The sequence below is a fragment of the Thalassophryne amazonica genome, chromosome 9 (genome assembly GCF_902500255.1).
Source record: "Thalassophryne amazonica chromosome 9, fThaAma1.1, whole genome shotgun sequence".
In the NCBI taxonomy this organism is placed as follows: Eukaryota; Metazoa; Chordata; class Actinopteri; order Batrachoidiformes; family Batrachoididae; genus Thalassophryne; species Thalassophryne amazonica.
In genome coordinates this window covers 57,389,179-57,408,849 of record NC_047111.1, presented here as the reverse complement: position 1 = coordinate 57,408,849, position 19,671 = coordinate 57,389,179, and the positions used below count along the sequence as shown (strand labels likewise).

General features: G+C 41.4%; 1 protein-coding gene across 2 annotated transcripts in view; it reads right to left on the bottom strand.

Annotated features, from left to right (window-relative positions):
• LOC117517169 (proto-oncogene DBL) overlaps positions 1–19,671 on the bottom strand; it is a 77,357-nt gene that overhangs the window by 45,552 nt on the left and 12,134 nt on the right. For both annotated transcript variants that reach the window (XM_034178097.1, XM_034178098.1), the window contains exons 4-13: positions 17,027–17,176; positions 16,747–16,871; positions 15,584–15,698; positions 15,332–15,451; positions 9,551–9,742; positions 9,255–9,446; positions 8,992–9,172; positions 7,769–7,857; positions 5,957–6,057; positions 5,755–5,821 (exon numbers count right to left, since the gene is read on the bottom strand). In XM_034178097.1, the coding sequence (XP_034033988.1) occupies positions 5,755–5,821; positions 5,957–6,057; positions 7,769–7,857; positions 8,992–9,172; positions 9,255–9,446; positions 9,551–9,742; positions 15,332–15,451; positions 15,584–15,698; positions 16,747–16,871; positions 17,027–17,176 (1,332 nt within the window). The remainder of the gene's footprint in view (positions 1–5,754; positions 5,822–5,956; positions 6,058–7,768; positions 7,858–8,991; positions 9,173–9,254; positions 9,447–9,550; positions 9,743–15,331; positions 15,452–15,583; positions 15,699–16,746; positions 16,872–17,026; positions 17,177–19,671) is intronic.

Below are 19,671 nucleotides of genomic sequence, written 5' to 3'. Positions count from 1 at the left end.
GTCAACAGCAAATGCTACTATTATTGTGAACACCTCCTTTGCTAATTTGTTTTTACTAATAGCCCAATTTCATAGCCTTAAGAGTGTGCATATCATGAATGCTTGGTCTTGTTGGATTTGTGAGAATCTACTGAATCTACTGGTACCTTGTTTCCAGTGTAACAATAAGAAATATACTCAAAACCTGGATTAATCTTTTTAGTCACATAGCACTACTATTATTCTGAACACTACAGTACTTTATCGCTGCGATGGATGTGACGTCATGCGAGTAAATGTGTCGAAGCAATGCTCTGTTCCCAATATGGCAGACACGGACAGCAAAGGCATAGTGAGCGATTATAGCAAAGATTTAAGTGACATATCGATTTGTTTTTGAAGAAGATGAGGAAGTTTCTGATGAATGAACCAATGGTGAAAATAATGAGGGGCTCCAGCCGTATATGTTTGAGCCGTACACGACAGAAGACAAGGATGAAGCACAACTGTCAGGGTTGACAAAAGCAACAACAACACTGTCAGATATAAAGCTTCTTATAAAACACAGAATGGTTTGTTCACTCACTCACCACTTTTTCTTATAAATGATCATTTTTCCTGGCACAGTGTGTTTGTGTATGAATAAATTATTTCAGCAGCACAGCGTGCTTAAATTCAGGAGTTTGTTCTAAAATCACTGAGAATAAAGTTTCTGTACATTCTGTATATATTTAATCATTTATAAGTCACTTTCTTGTGATTGCTAATTCTTCACATTTTATTCAAAGCAAATGATTGCTAATCTTTATCTGAAAAGCTGTAGACCCACATGTGGTGGGGAAAAAAAAGATTTTTAAATAAAAGAAAATTTTACTTCTATATCTGTTGTCAAATTGTATCAGGCATAATATCGTAGAAAAAAAGAATATGCTAAATGGAGACTGCCATGTCTAAAATACACATACAGAACATCTGTAATCATAAATTGTATCACATCTAATCTACTTTGAATGAACATGAGTCTGAACAAAAAACAGGCTGTTCAGTTCATGTAAATGTATATATGGAAAACACAAAAATGTCAATGTTCTGTTTTTTGTTTCAGGTGCTCATCTGAACACAGTCAGCCGATGCCACTCGCGATCGAGTCTCGCTGTTGCAGGGAAATTTCTGCAGTCTTGGCGGAGATGTAACGTGTTGGTGAAAATCCTCAATGTGTCACACAGCTGGCTAGTTTCTCGATTGTGTGTTTGGAGCCACACCACAATCTCTAAACATCAACACTATCAGCTGATAGCCCGGCTGATCAGTCAGCTGTCAGGTCAGCTGATTGCCTGCTATCTGTTCATTGGCTAGTTCATTTAGGACGTCCTATCTAAACTGCTTTAACCTGCACATTCACTGCTACTTCCACAAAGCCAGCCTGCAACCTGCCTCCACCCTCCACCACAAATCCTCCTTTAATGCTGGATCAAATTTAACCAATGTCATGTTTGTTGTTATTGATCCTGCTCTCTTCTGTACCCTGGGGGTGTCCTCTGCTGTTCTGCCTGCCTTGGGATTTCCAAATATGCACAAGGAAGCGCAAAGCAGTTACAGAACAAAGCCATACCATCAAATACATAACTAACTTGAACGGAAAAACAACATATTTTCTTTTAGGAAAGTGGTCATCTATGAACCACAGTTGTTCAGTTCAATTTATTTATACAACACCAAATCACAACATGCATAAGTCATCCCTAACATGAGTAAGGTCTAATCTGACCCAACCCCTGAGCAAGCAGTGTCAACAATGGCAAGGAAAAACTCCCTCAGGTGTTTTTTTTTTTTAATTATAGGAAGAAACCCCAAGCAGACCAGACTCAGTGGGGTAACTATCTGCTTTGGCCATACTACCAATAGCAAATTAACAAATAAAACTAAAGCACAACAACAACAACAAAATTCTAACATACAGAGACAGAAATGTTGCTGTTAAGCAACCATATAAACACAGAGTCCAGTGGTCGTGATGACCAGTGGCGATGACCAATGGCAAAGATCAGAATCTCTGTTGTGTCCTAACTTCCTTGGCGTGCTCCCGAGTCCCACAGTTGACATGTATAGATCTCACATGTCATACTGTACTCAGATGTGGACTCCCAGGCAGCTTTTCCTTTGCATATTGGCTGCATCTTCATTAGTAGCTTGTCCTCGGACAGAGAACAAAGTAGAATTCAATCAACCAGATTGAGCAATTAACACTAACATCATTTTACAAGAGCTAAAATGCAAACATGTTCACTGGTAATCCAATCCTATACATCACCAACATTCCCCCAGAATTTCTCCTCCTTCTCCTCCAGTGGTGTAAGTAACTAACTGAAGATAGAGGGGAAGGCAAAGCTTGAGTAAAAATATGTTAATTATAATCTATGTTATACAATGGTGAAAACAGATGAGTCTTTAACCTGGATTTAAATAACTCCACAGAGTCATATTACAGACAGCTATGAAATGTTTGCATTTTGCCATAAGTTTTTAACTTTTATTTCACTCTTAATTTTTGTTATTAAATTCACTTTAGTTGTACAAGCAGAGTTGATGTGCACCACGAACCTCCATATACAAGTCATAGCATTATGTACTATGTTGAATAAATAGCATAAAAACACTGTCCCTGACTTTAGACCATATTTTTGTTGGGGTATGGTACGATCATTTTCTGCTGCCCTACAATCGTAATACACCAGCATCGCATGATCATACCTCATTTTAATACCAACACACCCAAGGGGACACAAATGGGAGTACATCTGGTATTTAAATAACATGGGCACCAAGGGAAAAAATACAACTGCATCAGTTGGTAACTAGAAATGATACATATACTTGCTGTGCACTGTTTCACACTTTCTAAAAGATACAGATCTTAATGCTAAATGAAGTGCAAGGTATACACATTTTTTGTTTTGGTGTGAAGTATTTGAAGCTGGGTTCCCACTGTGGACCAAATTGTGTTTTTTGTAATATTTCAAGCAAAACCAAATCAATTCCTGAAGTAATAATTCAGCTTGGGACTCCGACGAGGGCGGTCGCATCACCTCCACTCTCCCTTATCTCTCTGCTTTTAACCTTCAAGTCCTTACTTCACCAGACTTGTGAATTCCTCAAAACTATATTGGATTCTGGATCTATTGGACTACTATTGGATTAACCATGGTATTGATCAGCTGGTCTCTGAATGCTATTGACACCATTTTTTCTACAAGAAGGTCATGACCGGGGGATCCTGCCTGCCCAGATGGAACGTATCCTGCGGGCTATGTCCTCGACTCCTGGAGTTCCTGGCGTGTGGCATGCTTGGCGCCTTTCTCTGTGGAGGACGTCGAGGACCTATTCATTTTTGGTCTTATGGTAGCAGGGCTGGTACTTTTTGGCTTATGTGCTGCCCTGATCTACCGGAAAATTGGCAAGACGGCGGCATGAAGAACCACGGGCCCTCACTTGTCCGTCATGATTAACGAGGTTGGCAAGGCAGTGCATTCTCAGACTGCGTTGACTCTTGAACTCAGACGCAAATTGGATGACACCTTGGAGCTGATGCGTGCCTTGCAGTTGAAGCTGAAGGTTTCGGAGGCCGGTGAATATCTTAATTCATAATTGGGATTTGGCTGAGTGAGTGGAACTGTAAAAAGTGTTTTTCACTGCTCGGCTGCAACACTACAGGCATCAAGGTCAATTGCCCACTGTTTTTCTCCAGAGGAATTTATCCAGGATCTGGTGAGATTATTTGGCTCCATTCTTATCTCAACCCACAAGGACAATAAACTGACTTACACATGGACCGAAGCATGCTCCAGCCTCTCCTCTTATCACTTTTCCTGCCCCTCCCTCCCTGCGGCAGGCCTCGTCCTCTCAAGCTGGCCTGGCGGCGCGACTTGACAGTTGCAGCGGCTACAAACACACTCACATTGCCTCAACTGGGAAACGGACTGTTTCAAGTTTAGTGCACATAAACAATGTCAAATGTATATGTGTTGTCCTAATTCTGATGTGTGCCATTATTACGGTAAACAAGTAATGATTGTAGATCAATTGCTGTTGTATGTGGAATGTGTGTGCGGACATCTCGTTGTTGTAATGACAATGATAATAAAAGCTATCTATTTATCTATCTATCTATAATTTTAAGACTGTGAAACACTTTCTGATAGTTAGTTCATTTAAGGCCTGACTTACTAAAGGTTTGCATATGTAAAACTGTGCGCAAACATCATTTCACCTGCAAATACACCTGCATGCAGTGTTACTAACAGGGTGCAATGACGATTGTGTCTGTCAAATGCACAAAATAGTGCATTTTGTCAATTTAGCGCATTTGCTGTCATGATTATACAATCTGGGTTTTGTCTACTCAAGAGCGCAAAATTGTGGGAGGAATCATCCAAATAGGTGATGATTTATGAAGGACAAAAAGAAATTTAGCAAGTGCTGATAGCATCTGGATTTTGTGATTTTGAAACCTTCGCGTTAAATGATTGCACTTGATAGACTGCTGTTTCAGATTGCTGTTTGAGCACAAAGGCTACACAGAAGTTTAAAAAAATTTAATTATTCATTGTAAATGTTGGGCATATTTAACTTCATTTTTCAAGCTTGTTTCTTTAAGAATAAATGTCTCCATGTGTAACAGGTAGACCAAAAACAAATGCACATATTAGGGTCTGTGTGGGACATCACAGCTGTGCACAAAGGACGCACAGCACTTTGAACTCACTCATGCACTGGTTTATATAACAAACATATTTGGCGGTCTCCTGTTTCAGACATTTGTTCTTCCTTTGTGTCAGAGTTTGTGCGTAATGAAGTACAAGGCGTATGCTGCAAGTGAATGTACTCCTGATCTCCCATTATCAGAAAACAGCAGAAGGGGTCACAGCAAGAAATGATTTAAAAGAAGGGCACGTCTGGATTTGAGGAAATTCTCATTCACAATGAGAAACAGCATAGAGTTTAATCAGTTTTAAAAAGAAGTAATGATAGCAATACAGACAGCATTAGATAAATCAGTAAGATTCTATTTGAGTACTGAGTTGTCTTCTATGTATATTAAATGTGGGTAAAGAGGTACCTTGCACATGCATCCAGTAATTTCATTTTGCACGTACTGCCAGTAACACACGCAAAATCCTCATTTACATACTGCTGTCTATGTCACCTGCTATCAACTGCACACTTACTCTTACGCACTTACACTCCTTATCTGGGATCTTAGTAAATCAGGTCCTTGGTGTTTAAAAAAAATTTAAACAATGAATAATTTTGTGAAGTAACTGTGTCAGTACGTGTTTCCAACTTCCTGAAGGAACTGCATAATTTCTTCCACCACCAGCAGCTATAGCTATGGTGTGAGATGATTATCAGTGACATGTTGGGGAGGTGATGGTCTAGTGGTTAAGTGCTGGGCTTGAGACCAGAGGATCCTCAGTTCAAACCCCAGCCTGACTGGAAAATCACCAAGGCCCTTGGGCAAGGTCCTTAATCCCCAAGTTGCTCTCGGTGTGTAGTGTGAATGGGTGAATGTGAGACATAATTGTAAAGCGCTTTGAGCATCTGCTGCAGATGGAAAAGTGCTATATAAATACAGTCCATTTACCATGTTGGCCTCCATGTCTACAATCCATGCTTTGAAGCTACAACATTGTAGTTCATCCAATTTTTTTTCTACTTTGTAGCACCATCAGCTGAATGGCAGTAAAATGTATTAATTTAAATAAAACAAATACTCACTAGAAGGACTGAAAGCAACTCATCCACATAGATCCTCTCTGTCGCAATCAGTTCTTTCATAATATGACTAGAAAGAACGAAAAGGGAGGAGTTCAAATATTTGATTTAATTTCCATGATTATGACTTAATGAAAAATGTTTCCATGCCACATACTAGGCTCAAGTCAGAAGTCAAGGTTGAGAGGTTAAAGATCAGTGTTACCGTGTGACCTGCTCTGGATTGTCTTCTGCTTCAGAATCTGTCTCCGGCACGGGGCCATATAGACAGCTGTGGTTGCCTTGGTAATCATGTATCACCTCAATCTAGGAAAACATACATGATACATAGTAAATTCATCAGATCATAGTTTTGCACTGTGTGTCTTTTTGAGGATTGACCCAATATGGTTTGATCACATTTTATAATTCCATAAGGTTAATTACAATTAAACAAAACATTATTTCATTAGTAATTAGCATTAATATGATTGAAACATGGGAATTCATGACACCATTACAGTACTGTTGATAAGGTCTGTGATTAGCTACAGTTGTGCCCAAACGTTTACATACCCTGTCAGAATTTTTTGTTTTTTGGCCATTTTCCAGAGAATATGAATGATAACACAAACGCTTTTTTTCACTCATGGTTAGTGGTTGTGTGAAGCCATTTATTGTTAAGCAAATGCATTTACTCTTTTTAAATCATAATGACACCATATCTGGTCCCCATATTTAAAAAGGGGGACCAGAGAGTGTGTGCCAACTACAGGGTCATCACACTACTCAGCCTCCCTGGTAAAGTCTACTCCAGGGTGCTGGAAAGGAGGGTCCAGCCGACAGTCGAACCTCGGATTGAAGAGGAACAATGCAGGTTCCGTCCTGGTCGTGGAACAACTGACCAGCTCTTTACTCTCACAAGGATCCTGGAGGGTGCCTGAGAGTATGCCCACCCAGTCTACATTTGTTTTGTGGACTTGGAGAAGGCGTATGATCGGGTACCCCGGGAGATACTGTGGGAGATGCTGCGGGAATATCGAGTGAGGGGGTCCCTTCTCAGGGCCATCCAATCTCTGTACTCGCAAAGCGCGAGCTGTCTTCAGGTGCTCGGCAGTAAGTCAGACTCATTTCCGGTGGAGGCTGGCCTCCACCAGGGCTGCGCCTTGTCGCCAATCCTTTTTGTGATATTCATGGACAGGACATCGAGGCGTAGTCGAGGGGAAGAAGGTTTCCAGTTTGGTGGGCACAGGGTCTCATCACTGCTTTTTGCAGATAATGTCGTCCTGTTGGCTTCATCGGCCAGTGACCTCCAACACTCACTAGATCGGTTCGCAGCCGAGTATGAAGCGGCTGGGATGAGGATCAGCACCTCTAAATCTGAGGCCAAGGTTCTTGGGGTCTTGTTCACGAATGAGGGGATGATGGAGCGTGAGATTGACCGGGGAATTGGCACAGCAGGGGCAGTATTGCATTCGCTCTACCGTACTATTGTGACGAAAAGGGAGCTGACCCAAAAGGCGAAGCTCTCGATCTACTGGTCAATCTTTGTTCCTACTCTCACCTATGGTCTTGGGTCATGACCGAAAGAACTAGATCGTGGGTACAAGCATCCGAAATGGGCTTCCTCAGGAGGGTGGCTGGTGTTTCCCTTAGAGATAGGGTGAGAAGTTCGGTCATCCGTGGGTAGCTCGGAGTAGAGTCGCTGGTCCTTCGCGTTGAAAGGAGCCAGCTGAGGTGGTTCAGGCATCTGGTAAGGATGCCTCCTGGGCGCCTCCCAAGGGAGGTGTTCCAGGCACGTCCATCCGAGAGGAGACCCCGGGGAAGACCCAGGACTCGGTGGAGAGATTATATCTCCACACTGGCCTGGGAACGCCTCGGATCCCCCAGTCAGAGGTGATCAATGTGGCACGGGAAAGGGAAGTCTGGGGTCCCCTGCTGGAGCTGTTGCCCCTGCGACCCGAAACCCGGAAAAGCGGTTAAAGATGAGTGATGAGAGAGTGTAATTTGAGCCTCAAATGCACACACACACACACACCTTGCGCTGGCTGTTGTTCTTCCTTGAGACTTTCTTTCCAGGAAGCAGGTCAAATGAGAACTTTGAGTTCAGGACATTGAAGTCTACACCTGATGAAAAGCACATATATGTTTACACACACACACTTATAATGAGGCAGCGTAGGAAAAAAAACATGCAGAATATGAAAGTGTTCATAAGATATCAGAATTCATGTAATCATGCCAGCTGATGAGAGAAGGGAGTGCCAGAGAATTCAGTGACATCTGAGAAGTTGGAGTGAAGCCAGCAGCTCACTACATCCAATAGGCCAAGCTGCCTGTCCAGCTGATGGTGCAGTTCTACACGGCCATCATCGAGTCCATCCTCTGCTCCTCCATCACGGTGTGGAACGCCGGGGCCACAGCCAGGGACAGACACAGACTGCAGTGCATTGTGCCCTCTGCTGAGTAGGTGATCGGCTGTAGCCTTCCATCTCTCCACGACCTGCACGTCTCCAGAACTCTGGGCCGAGCAGGTCGGATCACAGCTGACCCTTCTCACCCTCCACACGGTCTATTCAAACCACTCCCCTCGGGCAGGAGGCTACGGTCCATCCGGACCAGAACCTCCCGCCATAAGAACAGTTTCTTCCCCTCTGCCATTAGACTCATGAACACCTCATAACTCAGTCACCTTAAGCTTAACTCTGTCACTTTATCATTTTATCACGGGTCACTTTGGACAATGTACTTTGGTTTTTAATTGCACTCCTCCCACTGCACTGTTTTTTCTGTTTCTCTGTTTTTCTGTTGCACACAGCCTTTCATATTTCATATTTCTTTTTTTTATCTTATATTTTATCTTATTTTGACACATATACAGCATTTTATCTCTTCTTAATGTTGCACCATTGTACCGAAGCAAATTTCTAGTCTGTGAATCCTGTACACTGGCAATGGCAATAAACTTCTTCTGATTCTGATTCTGATTCCAATGACATTATCTTAGTAGAGACTAATTTTGGAATTTTGGAATTAAAATGAATGGAAAAGAGTAGAATTAAGACTGCTTATAAACCACAAGAAAGGCTCGTCATAATTATACTATTGAATAGCACTAACTACCTGATTCTAAATAAATCAACCAGCTATTTGGATGACACTGTCAATTTTCAATTTTATATGAAGCAGCATATTAAGATGGAAACCTGTTAAAGAGCTGGGTATTTTTTGTTGTTGTTGTTGTTGTTTGTTTTTTTGTACCATGTTTGGGTGAGAAGAGAGGTGGTTTGCAGCGCTGTGAGATCTGGTCTGGTTCTGGCCGGGGGGCTACAAGCTGGATGGGTCTGACCTGGATGTCCGCCAGCTTCCTCAGACACTGTTCCCTGTTTCTGATCATGGATTGGACTGAGTTTAGCTTCTCTGTGACCATGGAAATTTGAGACTAGGAAGGAAAAAAAAGCTAACTTGAGGACTGAGTGTAGCAACTATTTTTGTGGAGGATGGGGTCAGCAGAGGTGTTTCACCTGCAGCTGTGGGGTGAGTATGGCTTCAAATTCCAGGCTCAAAGTGTCCTGGCTGTTCTGCAGAGCAGATGGCGCCCTCTCCTGGTGACAGCTTAGGTAATGCAGCGCCTCTTGAGCACCCTCTCTGGTTTGGAACTTATCAACCATCTGACTTGCCAGCAGATAGGCACCTTCATCACACCATTGCATGGACTGCACCACACAGGATGAGGTAAAACACAAGAAAAATAACAGGCAACCACTGTCAGATGATGCTACACTGACGCTAGATGACACAGGTGACATCACTTCTATACCTCTTCAAGGCGGAGCAGCAGGTCTCGTGCTCGAGTAAGAGAGGAACGCTTGGTGCGTATGGCAGCAGTGATGACATCACAGTGATGTCGCAGTTCATTGCAGTGCTGGATGATGAGGGCCAGGGCGTAGTGATGATTGGCAGCCAACTGGTGGCCATGCAGGATCACCACCTGTGCACGGGCCATCTCCTCCTGAACCACGCAAACACAGATTTTAGTATGAAAAGGACATGGATTCCATTCCATGTTGCATGATATCAAGCAACAGTGGCCTTAGTAACCACCAGAAATAAAGCTTCATAGATTGCATGCAAACAAAAAGCCTATTTTATGTCTGCCTGCCTGAACAGGCCCAGATATGCCCCACTGTGCCCTTACTGCTATTTAAATTAATATATAAATTGATGATGAATACCCTGTGCATTCTGCACACTGAGATATCAGTTTACATTATGAACTATGAATACTTAAATATGCACTGAGTATCATGGTGAGTTCATATTGTGAAGTTTTGGTGACTTCATGAAGTCACACTGATCAATATGGGCTTTTCATCAAATCTTTGGCCACACTGACAGTAGCAATATTATGATAAATGTGTATTTTGGGAAATGTTTTACTTGACCACAACTTTTGGTATGGTATGGTATGATTTTATTTCTCAGGGACAGTGCACAATAATACATTGACCTAAAAAACAGGAAAGATGCATTGTGCCAGGTTATAGCAAAAAATACTAATTTCCACCTGTAGTCCCTGGACAGGTTGACACTTTTGGTTTTGCTCCCATTTTGTATGAGATGAACTCAAAGATCTAAAACTTTTTCCACATACACAATATCACCATTTCCCTCAAATATTGTTCACAAACCAGTCTAAATCTGTGATAGTGAGCACTTCCCCTTTGCTGAGATAATCCATCCCACCTCACAGGTGTGCCATATCAAGATGCTGATTAGACACCATGATTAGTGCACAGGTGTGCCTTAGACTGCCCACAATAAAAGGCCACTCTGAAAGGTGCAGTTTTGTTTTATTGGGGGGGGATACCAGTCAGTATCTGGTGTGACCACCATTTGCCTCATGCAGTGCAACACATCTCCTTCGCATAGAGTTGATCAGGTTGTCAATTGTGACCTGTGGAATGTTGGTCCACTCCTCTTCAATGGCTGTGCGAAGTTGCTGGATATTGGCAGGAACTGGTACACGCTGTCGTATACGCCGGTCCAGAGCATCCCAAACATGCTCAATGGGTGACATGTCCGGTGAGTATGCCGGCCATGCAAGAACTGGGACATTTTCAGCTTCCAAGAATTGTGTACAGATCCTTGCAACATGGGGCCGTGCATTATCCTGCTGCAACATGAGGTGATGTTCTTGGATGTATGGCACAACAATGGGCCTCAGGATCTCGTCACGGTATCTCTGTTCATTCAAAATGCCATCAATAAAATGCACCTGTGTTCTTCGTCCATAACAGACGCCTGCCCATACCATAACCCCACCGCCACCATGGGCCACTCAATCCACAACATTGACATCAGAAAACCGCTCACCCACACGACGCCACACACACTGTCTGCCATCTGCCCTGAACAGTGTGAACGGGGATTCATCCGTGAAGAGAACACCTCTCCAACGTGCCAAATGCCAGCGAATGTGAGCATTTGCCCACTCAAGTCGGTTACGACGACGAACTGGAGTCAGGTCGAGACCCCAATGAGGATGACGAGCATGCAGATGAGCTTCCCTGAGATGGTTTCTGACAGTTTGTGCAGAAATTCTTTGGTTATGCAAACCAATTGTTTCAGCAGCTGTCCGAGTGGCTTGTCTCAGACGATCTTGGAGGTGAACATGCTGGATGTGGAGGTCCTGGGCTGGTGTGGTTACACGTGGTCTGCGGTTGTGAGGCTGGTTGGATGTACTGCCAAATTCTCTGAAACGCCTTTGGAGATGGCTTATGGTAGAGAAATGAACATTCAATACACGAGCAACAGCTCTGGTTGACATTCCTGCTGTCAGCATGCCAATTGCACGCTCCCTCAAATCTTGCGACATCTGTGGCATTGTGCTGTGTGATAAAACTGCACCTTTCAGAGTGGCCTTTTATTGTGGCCAGTCTAAGGCACACCTGTGCACTAATCATGGTGTCTAATCAGCATCTTGATATGGCACACCTGTGAGGTGGGATGGATTATCTCAGCAAAGGAGAAGTGCTCACTATCACAGATTTAGACTGGTTTGTGAACAATATTTGAGGGAAATGGTGATATTGTGTATGTGGAAAAGTTTTAGATCTTTGAGTTCATCTCATACAAAAAAGAGGAGAAAAACCAAAAGTGGTGCGTTTATATTTTTGTTGAGTATATATATATACATACGTGCACACATACACACATACACACAGTCACACTTTTTAAACATCTTCACACTATATTCTCACGCTTACATCATATATACAAATCATATTTTTCAGACGCCTGCACTCTGTGCTCTCACGTGCACACGCTCTCATACACATGCATTCATCAGTGGTGGGTACAAACTTGCTTTGATAAAAGCCATTTCTTTGTCAGCTGTGCAAACATTGGAAAAGTTGTACATTTCATTATGTCGTTTGGTAAGATATTCCACTGACTAGAGGCAACAACAGAAAAGGCAGATTTGGCAAAAGAGGTCCTACATTTATCAATGCTGCACTCTCCTCTAGAGGTCGCCCTTGTAGCTCGAGTTCTTTCTGAGCACAATGTGACAAACCTTCTTAGGGGAGGAGCAGCCATATCGTAGATGATTTTAAAGAGTAGACAGATATTTGCATGTATTATTAGATTGTCAAAATTTAAAAAATCATACTTAGAAAGAATAAGACAATGATGATATTGTCTGGATTTCCTATCATGAATTTTTATTGCCCTTTTGAACATTGATTCAAGTGGCTTTAGGACTGATTTACTGGCCTGCGACCAACTAGTCACGCAATACAGAAGGCGTGAGAGAATCATAGAATTTAAATACATATGAGATGCCTCAGTAGTAAGAGATCCTCGAATGTACCTAAAATTTGCCAGATTAAATTTTAAAGAATTACACAATTTCTTGACATGATTTTTAAAAGTCAAGGTTGGGTCAAGGGTAACGCCCAAGTAGGTAAAATTATTTACATTTTTTATTTTTTTCCCATTTATATGGATGTCTGGTTGATTTAAAGGTTTTTGTCTGTTTGTAAAGTACATTGCAACCGTTTTATCAACATTTAGTGTGAGATAACAATTTTGTAGCCAAGCAGCAACCTTTTTCAATTCTCCTGTTAATTTTGTGGCCACTTCTATCATGTTCTTTCCGTGACTAAACAGGACAGTATCGTCCGCATACATAATGATGTTAATGTCACACACTGATGGAAGATCATTAATGTACAAACTAAAAAGCAGCGGCCCCAAAATGGAACCCTGCGGAACTCCCATAGTGCAGTCTTTTAAAGGGGACAATGTGTGATTTACTCGAACACATTGTTTGCTGCCACTTAGGTATGATGCGATCCAATTTATTGTCTGATTTGACAGTTCAAAATTTGATAGTTTCCTTATTAAGACATTGTGAGAAACAGTATTGAAAGCCTTTCTCAGGTCCAGAAACACAGCTCCCACTACACCTCCATGATCTAAATTTGTTTTAATTACTTCAAGGAAGTAGGAGCAAGCTGTCTCTGTTGAGTATTTTTTTCTGAAACCAAATTGAAAATGATTTAAAAGAGATTTGGTTTCAATGTGTGTAATTAATTGCTCTGCTACTACCTTTTCATACACTTTGGGGATGGCAGGGAGGATGGTGATAGGCCGGTAATTACTGACCTCTAGTTTGTCTCCAGACTTATGTATTGGCGTGACGATACCAGTTTTTAGTACATCAGGAAAGATAGCGTCTCTAATAGACTGATTAATTAATTTAGTCAACACTGGTGTTAGACTTTCCTTGTTTGTTTTTAGAAAGGCATTATCTAAGCCATACAGATCTTTTGCTTTGCTATTACTGAGTTGCCCAATAAGCCTTTCCACCTTTGCATCATTAACAGGTGTCAAACTAAAGGCAGATACATCACAGACTGAAGGGTGGAAAGAGCAAGGTGCTGGAAACAACTGAGCCAGTCGCTGAACAGAGTTTATAAAATATTCATTGAAAAACATTGCTAGTGTGGCATCATCATTTTTGGTACTATCATCTATTTTTAGCTGTAGGTCATATCGAGTGTTTTTTTCATTTCCAAGAAATTTGTCCATACTTCACAACAATTTACTATTCCCTTTTGCATCTTTAATTAGATTAAGGAAGAAATTTGCCTTTGCTTTTCTAAGTAATGTTGTGACCTTGTTTCTCAGACTTTGATATATTAATTGATCAGAGGTTAATCTAGTTTTGATAAACTTTTTAAGTGAGGCATCTCTTTTCTTCATAAATTCCCAGAGGTCACTATTGAACCACGGCAAACCTTGTTTTTTTTTTTGTTTTTTGTTTTTTGTTTGTCTTTATGTATTTTAATAAAATATTTTTTTTAATTAATATTAAATCATTACACGCTTTCTCACATGATTTATTTTCTGTTATGTCATCCCAGTTTGTTTGCTTTAGCTCATTTTCCAATAGAGACAGATCCTTCTTTGAAATGAAAGATATACTTTGGTTGGTTTTTAATTGAATTTGATCCCTAAATCTGGTTTTATTTAATTTTCTGGCAACCAATATAAGATTATGATCAGATAATCCAGTTAATAAATTATATGTTTTCACTATCCTTTCAGGTTTGTTTGTGAAGATTAAATCTATAAGTGTTTGAGAAGTTTTTGTTATCCTTGTGGGTTTATTAATTATTTGTCTCATCTGGAATGATTTCATAATTTCTTTAAGGTTCTTTTCACGTGTTTTATCTGCCCAGTTTATATTCATATCCCCCATTAATAGGAACTCTTTCCCTTCAAACATTTTAAGCATTTTAAATAACTCTGTATAAAATATGTTTTTGGCATTTGGGGGGGGGCGATAAATGACAACTGATAATTGACAACTCTATTCCAAAACTGAATCATCTGGAGACACTATCTGAAGGAATATTCCCACCACGTTTGGTGAAAATCCATCCAGACCATTTTTTACTCATTTTGTTCACACACACACACACACACACACACACACACACACACACACACACACACACACACACACACACACACACACACACACACACACACACACACACACACACACACACACAGGAGTGATCACAATTCACAGGGTAACACTAGCAGCAAATTATTATATTGAAAAATGCCCAAAATAGGATGTTCACTAGTCCTCACCTGTATCAATCAGAATGCAAAATTTCAAAGATATTCAGTAGTTTTTACAGATTTACTGACTGAAATTTTGAAGAGCCACTGGCTCACTGTCTCACTCCATTCATTCTAAACATGACTTGCAAATTGCAGGGAAACATTAATTCATTCATTTCCTATACCCACTTAGTCCAATCAAGCATCCCCTTGGGGGGTGGAGCCTATCCCAGCAGTTATAGGGCATGAGACAGGGTACATCCTGAACATGACACCAGTCTATTGCAGGGCCACATATAGACAGACAAACAGATTCACACCTACAGTCAATTTAATGTCTCCAATTCACCTAACCTGCATGAATTTGTAAGGGGGAGTACCCAATTCATAACTTTGAAAAATACAGCACAGCCTACTCAGTAGATGTAACAGTACATGTGCAGAACATGTGTTACACCTGAGCGTGTTTGTCCAGCGACTCCAGATCTTTGAGCAGCTGTTCTGTTTGAACCACCGTGCTTCCTACAGAAGCAATCTCCTTCTCCTGTTTCAACAGTCTCTCCAAGAGCTCCTCCATCTACACACACACACACACACACACACACACACACACAGACACACACACACACACACACATACACAGTGGAGCAATATTAATTACAACACAGAATACAATTTGGGAGCAACAACAACAAACCCATCAACTCACCTGCTGGAAACTTGTTTCATAGTGGAGCAGCTGAAGGTACTGCTGCAGCTTCAGGTGGTGTTTCTCAAAGAAGCCATCAAATGCCTCCTCCATGTCCCTTAGCTGTGCCATTAGCCTCATTAAACAAACAAACATGCATTTGTACATATGACCCTTGTTATCAGCATGCAGTCTCTCTGGAAAAATCACAATAAAATCTGCACCAGTCTATCTTGTCTATATCTATCCTTTAATAATATGAACTACTTTCACTTCAGATAACCGCACAATTTTCACATGTGTTTTCTTAACAGAACTCCAGATGCACATGGAGAATGGGACACAGGTGGCCTTGAACTGGGGACCTTCTGTTTGAGAGGCAGGAATATTAATCACTTGCACCATGTGTTGCCATCTATGAAGGCTTGCACTTCTTAAATTTTAATCATCGCCCACGTGTGATCTACATATCTGAAGAATGGTTCAGTACTACCCCATGGAAGAAACTAAGAGCTTTCTTCTCCACTTATGTCATGTTAGGTGGAAGAACAGTGCTAAAAATGCTCCGTCAAGCTTTGGATTCCAAGATGAAATAAAGTGAGCATTTAAAAAAAGTACTGAAGAACTGTAGATATCCAAACTGGGCCTGTGTCAAGTCGGTAACTAGACCCAGCCAAGCAAGAATAGCCAACCAACAGATGAAAAAGACCATTTATGTTGTTGTCAGTTCAGCTGCTCCCGTTATTGTTCAGGGTCGCCACAGCAGATACAGTCAGATCCGCATAGGTATTTGGCACAAGTTTTATGCCGGATGCCCTTCCTGACACAACTCCAGTTTTACCTGGAGAAACACACACAGCCGCTGGTGTTTTCCGAAGAGGTCTCCCATCCAAGTACTAACCAGACGCTGCACTGCTTAGCTTCTGAGATCTGACGGGATCAGGCTTACACAGAACAGACCAGCTGCATGAAAAATGCCATTTATAATGTTCAAATACATCTTGCAGTGCAGTCGGACCCAGAGTTGTACCCAACTCACCTACCATCTTCAGCATCCCTGACCCCCCCTTGGGGACCCTGATGTGTTACAAGAGTACAAGCACACAGGGCATAGCTACTTGGAAACAAATACAGGTAGGCTAGAAAAATACATCTTGTGTCCTTTCCTTGCCTGATTAATGTACCTCTGAACTGTCTCCATGTCAGTGTTTAAGTCTCTGTCCTCTTCTACTTCTTTTTTAGACGCCTTCATAGTTTCAAGGTTGGACAGCAGAAGCCGACCCTCTTTGAGCACACTCCTAATGTCATCCTGAAATCAGAGAAACCAACATCAACGGTGCAAGATCACACATCAATACATCAGCCAAAAAATGTAAAATAAATAAAGACAGCAGCAGTCAATAAGGACAGTTAGACAAAGGACATGCAGGCAGAGAAATATGAAGTTAAAGACCAAGAGGCAACCTTCATGTGTCGATATCGATGCATGTGAGAGTGCAGCAGGAATTCAATGGTACTAGCTTCATCTGGAAGTTCTGTGTCAGAAAGTTCTGATCCAAAGCCTTGCAGTAGCTGGGCTATCTCCTTCACGGTCACAGCAAAGTTCTCAATGCCCTGCAGACAGCCACCCATATGCAAAAAGAAATGCAAAAAGCCCTCAATCAATAAGCACTTTTATCTCTGAGACCAAGCTAAGTGCAGCTAATAATTCATAGCCACATTGAAACCATCCATGATTTGAAGTGGGAACTGAAACCCAGTACTAAATGGGTCCTAGGGCTAAACGATTAAAGACCATAGTACTGATACACCCTGATGTTAACATACTGCTTTTGGTATCTCAGGAATTTTGGGGTTTAACTTTTCTCAGAAGTGTCGAGTAGCATGTAGAAGATCCCTATCCCTTTCTCTCCAATTGTTCTGTCTGAGTTATTTTCATTAGTTACTTCCTCCAAACCATCAACATGTCTATTAGACTCGATTTCTACCAGGCTGCTCAAGGAAGCCCTACCATTAATTAATGCTTCGATCTTAAATATGATCAATCTATCTTTATTAGTTGGCTATGTACCACAGGCTTTTAAGGCGGCAGTAATTAAACCATTACTTAAAAAGCCATCACTTGACCCAGCTATCTTAGCTAATTATAGGCCAATCTCCAACCTTCCTTTTCTCTCAAAAATTCTTGAAAGGGTAGTTGTAAAACAGCTAACTGATCATCTGCAGAGGAATGGTCTATTTGAAGAGTTTCAGTCAGGTTTTAGAATTCATCATAGTACAGAAACAGCATTAGTGAAGGTTACAAATGATCTTCTTATGGCCTCAGACAGTGGACTCATCTCTGTGCTTGTTCTGTTAGACCTCAGTGCTGCTTTTGATACTGTTGACCATAAAATTTTATTACAGAGATTAGAGCATGCCATAGGTATTAAAGGCACTGCGCTGCGGCGGTTTGAATCATATTTATCTAATAGATTACAATTTGTTCATGTAAATGGGGAATCTTCTTCACAGACTAAGGTTAATTATGGAGTTCCACAAGGTTCTGTGCTAGGACCAATTTTATTCACTTTATACATGTTTCCCTTAGGCAGTATTATTAGACAGCATTGCTTAAATTTTCATTGTTACGCAGATGATACCCAGCTTTATCTATCCATGAAGCCAGAGGACACACACCAATTAGCTAAACTGCAGGATTGTCTTACAGACATAAAGACATGGATGACCCCTAATTTCCTGCTTTTAAACTCAGATAAAACTGAAGTTATTGTACTTGGCCCCACAAATCTTAGAAACATGGTGTCTAACCAGATCCTTACTCTGGATGGCATTACCCTGATCTCTAGTAATACTGTGAGAAATCTTGGAGTCATTTTTGATCATGATATGTCATTCAATGCGCATATTAAACAAATATGTAGGACTGCTTTTTTGCATTTGCGCAATATCTCTAAAATTAGAAAGGTCTTGTCTCAGAGTGATGCTGAAAAACTAATTCATGCATTTATTTCCTCTAGGCTGGACTATTGTAATTCATTATTATCAGGATGTCCTAAAAGTTCCCTGAAAAGCCTTCAGTTAATTCAAAATGCTGCAGCTAGAGTACTGACAGGGACTAGAAGGAGAGAGCATATCTCACCCATATTGGCCTCTCTTCATTGGCTTCCTGTTAATTCTAGAATAGAATTTAAAATTCTTCTTCTTACTTATAAGGATTTGAATAATCAGGTCCCATCTTATCTTAGGGACCTCATAGTACCATATCACCCCAATAAAGCGCTTCGCTCTCAGACTGCAGGCTTACTTGTAGTTCCTTGGGTTTGTAAGAGTAGAATGGGAGGCAGAGCCTTCAGCTTTCAGGCTCCTCTCCTGTGGAACCAGCTCCCAATTCAGATCAGGGAGACAGACACCCTCTCTACTTTTAAGATTAGGCTTAAAACTTTCCTTTTTGCTAAAGCTTATAGTTAGGGCTGAATCAGGTGACCCTAAACCATCCCTTAGTTATGCTGCTATAGACTTAGACTGCTGGGGGGTTCCCATGATGCACTGAGTGTTTCTTTCTCTTTTTGCTCTGTATGCACCACTCTGCATTTAATCATTAGTGACTGATCTCTGCTCCCCTCCACAGCATGTCTTTTTCCTGCTTCTCTCCCTCAGCCCCAACCAGTCCCAGCAGAAGACTGCCCCTCCCTGAGCCTGGTTCTGCTGGAGGTTTCTTCCTGTTAAAAGGGAGTTTTTCCTTCCCACTGTCGCCAAGTGCTTGCTCACAGGGGGTCGTTTTGACCGTTGGGGTTTTTCCGTAATTATTGTATGGCCTTGCCTTACAATATAAAGCACCTTGGGGCAACTGTTTGTTGTGATTTGGCGCTATATAAATAAAATTGATTTGATTTGATTTGATAGAGGTACATATGTGCATATTCACCTCAGTAAAGAAACTTTTTAAAACTGATGACTTTAGAGGCAGCTACTTACCTTAGCCGTCTTCTCATTTGGCAATGGTGTTCTCCAATAAGTACATACAAGTCTGTTTTGGAGGTTTTCTACCGTGCCTGGTTCAGTAGAGGTGTGATCGCGGAGTGCGCATCGGTCAGAATGCAAGGATG